Source organism: Gavialis gangeticus, unplaced genomic scaffold (assembly GCF_001723915.1).
Source record: "Gavialis gangeticus isolate Ggan-Ray unplaced genomic scaffold, GavGan_comp1, whole genome shotgun sequence".
NCBI classification, from domain to species: Eukaryota; Metazoa; Chordata; order Crocodylia; family Gavialidae; genus Gavialis; species Gavialis gangeticus.
The window spans coordinates 30,599,471-30,602,653 of NW_017729001.1; the positions used below are offsets into that span (position 1 = coordinate 30,599,471).

The following is a 3,183-nucleotide window of genomic DNA, read 5'->3' on the forward strand; positions in this document are numbered from 1 at the left end:
TTTTTTTTTTTTTTTTTTTTTTTTTTACTTTAAGTGCATCTTAGTTTTCATTTGGCAAAGCAATCTTGTGCCTGTTAGTTTTGTTTCTGTCCTTTCCAAATTAGGTGCCTGGAGAATGCCTATAAATGGAAGTTTCTTTCCCAAGCATGCATACTCCCTCTTTCACGTATGCAAAAATAATAAATAAAAGGACAGAGAAGCAGGCCAGTCAGTTCCAAGCTTTCTCTCTTCCCACTAATAAGGTGACTGGTATCCTTACATGAAATCTCAGTCTGTATAACCAAAACCAGAGCAGAACAATGGTGCTAATCTCTGTCATGGCTCAACTGGGTTGTAGCACAGCTTAGTTCAGATTGGGGAAAGGGCTGAACTGTACTTGGCACTTTGCAGAATGAGAAACTTTTAAATAGATTACTTCACAAAAGGATTAGTCTTATGGTATCATAGTGTGTCTGATGTCACATTTATGCCCAAGACTGCTAGTTTGCAGCAATTCTCACTGTTCTCAATGACTTTGAAATTCATTTAAAAATAGCTCTAGATTTGACCACAGCACAAAAAAAAAAATCTCTGGGTTGTTAGTCTCTAAATTTGCAATGATTGCAGTGGTTAATTATTTGGCTGGTGTCAGCGAGACTGATGTCTTACAAGAGCTAACTGCATCTGAAGTCGGTATCTAGGTGAGTGGTGGCTTTCTGGTGGTGTATGTATAGCACCAAGTTACAGGATTATTAATAAGGGAATATACATGCCTGCCAAGTGCTAGATACTAATTCAGAGTGATCTGATTTATTCCTGTTTAAAATGCCCTGGGTCAGAAGTTAACAGCTTTTATACTAAAAGGGCAGGAATGTAGTTTGACATGAAGTGTATTGCAGCATATGTGATGTTGCTGTTCTACAGAAACACGGCATGCTTATTTGGTACTAGTCTAAACTTAACACTCTGCTTATTTACTGTGTTTTTGTTTGCATAGACAGATCCTTCAAATCATCCATGATTGTCATTCCTTTTGAATTAATGCCTTAAATAAGGATTATGATTATTCAGACGAAGCAGAACCCAGAATTATTTTGTTTCATGCATGGTCATATTAAAACAATTGTTTTATTTAGGAATTTTCCAAAAAAAAGGCAGAATCATTGCTCACTTAATTTTTCAGATATTTTATATAATTTTAGCTATTTCTATGTGTGTACCTCTTTTAAAGATTATATTTCTTTTGAAGTCAGCACAGATGAGCATGTGTTTTACACTTCAGGGTTCAGAATCAGCAAGGACCTGAGATCACATCAGTACTAGGTCATTTCAAATTGAATAGTATTGCAGTCCCAGTTTAGTTATGGGTAAAGAGCAAAGGCCTAGAAAACGAAAAATCTGTTTATAGGTGAAGCTTGAATTTATTACTGAACTAAGCAAGACTCTTTTTCCTACCCTGAATGTGTAGAACTCTGCCTGCAGTTCAAAAAACCCTCCAGCAATTGCAACTTTTGCAGATGTCCTCCAGTGAAAAGAACTTCAGTGAAGAGGCCCCATTGTTTACTCTAGCCCAGTACATTGTGCTGCGTTAGGAGCTTTATGTGACAGCCCAAAATTCAGACGATTGACCTTCTAATAATTGTACTCCTAGCTGGAATAATGAATGAAAAATGCCAGTTTTAAATAGATAACATTACTTAACATTGACTTGACCTTTGGTATGTTCAGGGCCCCATGCAAACGTATCTGGTTTAATTATCCAGATTTATCCTCATGAATAGTAAATTAAATTGGTACATGCCATTTTACCGAAAGACTTAGAGATGAAGACCTCAAACCATTAATAGGATTGGGGGTGAAAAATAAACCATCATCTCTTCAGTTCTGTCTAATCTCAAATGAAAGCCCTGAATATGTAATTGAGTATCATCATCAGAAAACTGGCAAAGAACATAGAAATCAAAAGGAAAAGTTTGCGCCTCCTGTAAAGGCGGATTAGGTAGTTTAAAATACCAAATACTGTAAGTATCTGTTATTTCTTCTCAAATTAAAACTGCTAAAGTACAGGAGGAAAGTTAAGCCCCTGTTTATATAAAGAATTAATGCAGTTGTGAGAAGACTGTGAAAACTTCTGTTCACAGCTAAATATCTTTGAAAACTTTGGCTAGGCCTTGATACTCAGGGCTACATTTTCAGCTGGGCCTCCTCAGTCATCCCTGTGCACATGCATTTGTGTTTCCAGGGACTTGTTCTAAAAATCATAGCACAAGCACGTATGTACGAATTAAGTGTACATGTGCAATTGTTACATTCACAAGGTCTGAGTTTGGTTATGTGTATATTAATGAGCATGTGCACAAGTGGAGATCAGAGCTGAAAACATCCATAATCTGCAGGCATAAGTGCTCTGTTTTACCGTGCATGTGTCAGCCTGGTAATGAAATCCATTGTCTGTTAAGGCAATCATCTAATTTGCCATTCCTCTAGAAATGCTTTGTCAGGCCTGCTAAAACAGTAATCCTTAAGAACTGGAGGCTTATACAGCTTCTTCCATTTGCTGCTGCTTTTGTAATATATGTTGGGATAAAAAGGGTCTTTTTGAGATTGTGGTCAAATGGAGTCAATAACCCCTCCCGTCTGTCCATTAATCCCCAGATATTGTCCTCTGTTTTAGTCACACTGTTTAACTTGCATTTGCTAAAATTACAGCTTATAAATTGATTCACTTTGGGGGATGATATGTGCACATCTTTTCTTTTTCAGGCTGGAATGGCACTTTATAAGATTGTTCCCAAAAACCCTTACTATTTTTGGTCTGTGATGAGCCTAATTATGCAGGTGAGTACAGCAGTGCAGGTGAATTTAAGACTTCAGCAGTGGATGTAACGTTAGTGGAGATAGTTTCATAGTTTCTAGGGTCGGAAGGGACCTGAGCAGATCATCTAGTCCGACCCCCTGCCATGGCAGGAAAGAGTACTGGGGTCAAGGTGGTCATCGAACCTCCTCTTAAAAACCCCCAGGGTGGGAGCCTGCACCACCTCACTTGGAAGCTGGTTCCAGACCCTAGCCGCCCTGACCGTGAAGTAGTGCCTCCTGATGTCCAACTTAAACCTTCCCTCTGCCAGCTTGTGACTGTTGTTCCTGGTCACTCCTTGCGGCGCTCGGGGGAACAGGGACTCCCCCAGCACCTGCTGATCCCCCCTA

At 39.1% G+C, this 3,183-nt stretch overlaps 1 protein-coding gene across 1 annotated transcript in view; it reads left to right on the forward strand.

The window, feature by feature from the left end:
* NAA25 (N(alpha)-acetyltransferase 25, NatB auxiliary subunit) overlaps positions 1-3,183 on the forward strand; it is a 46,718-nt gene that overhangs the window by 16,645 nt on the left and 26,890 nt on the right. Inside the window, exon 7 of the mRNA XM_019506653.1 lies at positions 2,743-2,817. Within this exon, the coding sequence (XP_019362198.1) occupies positions 2,743-2,817 (75 nt within the window). The remainder of the gene's footprint in view (positions 1-2,742; positions 2,818-3,183) is intronic.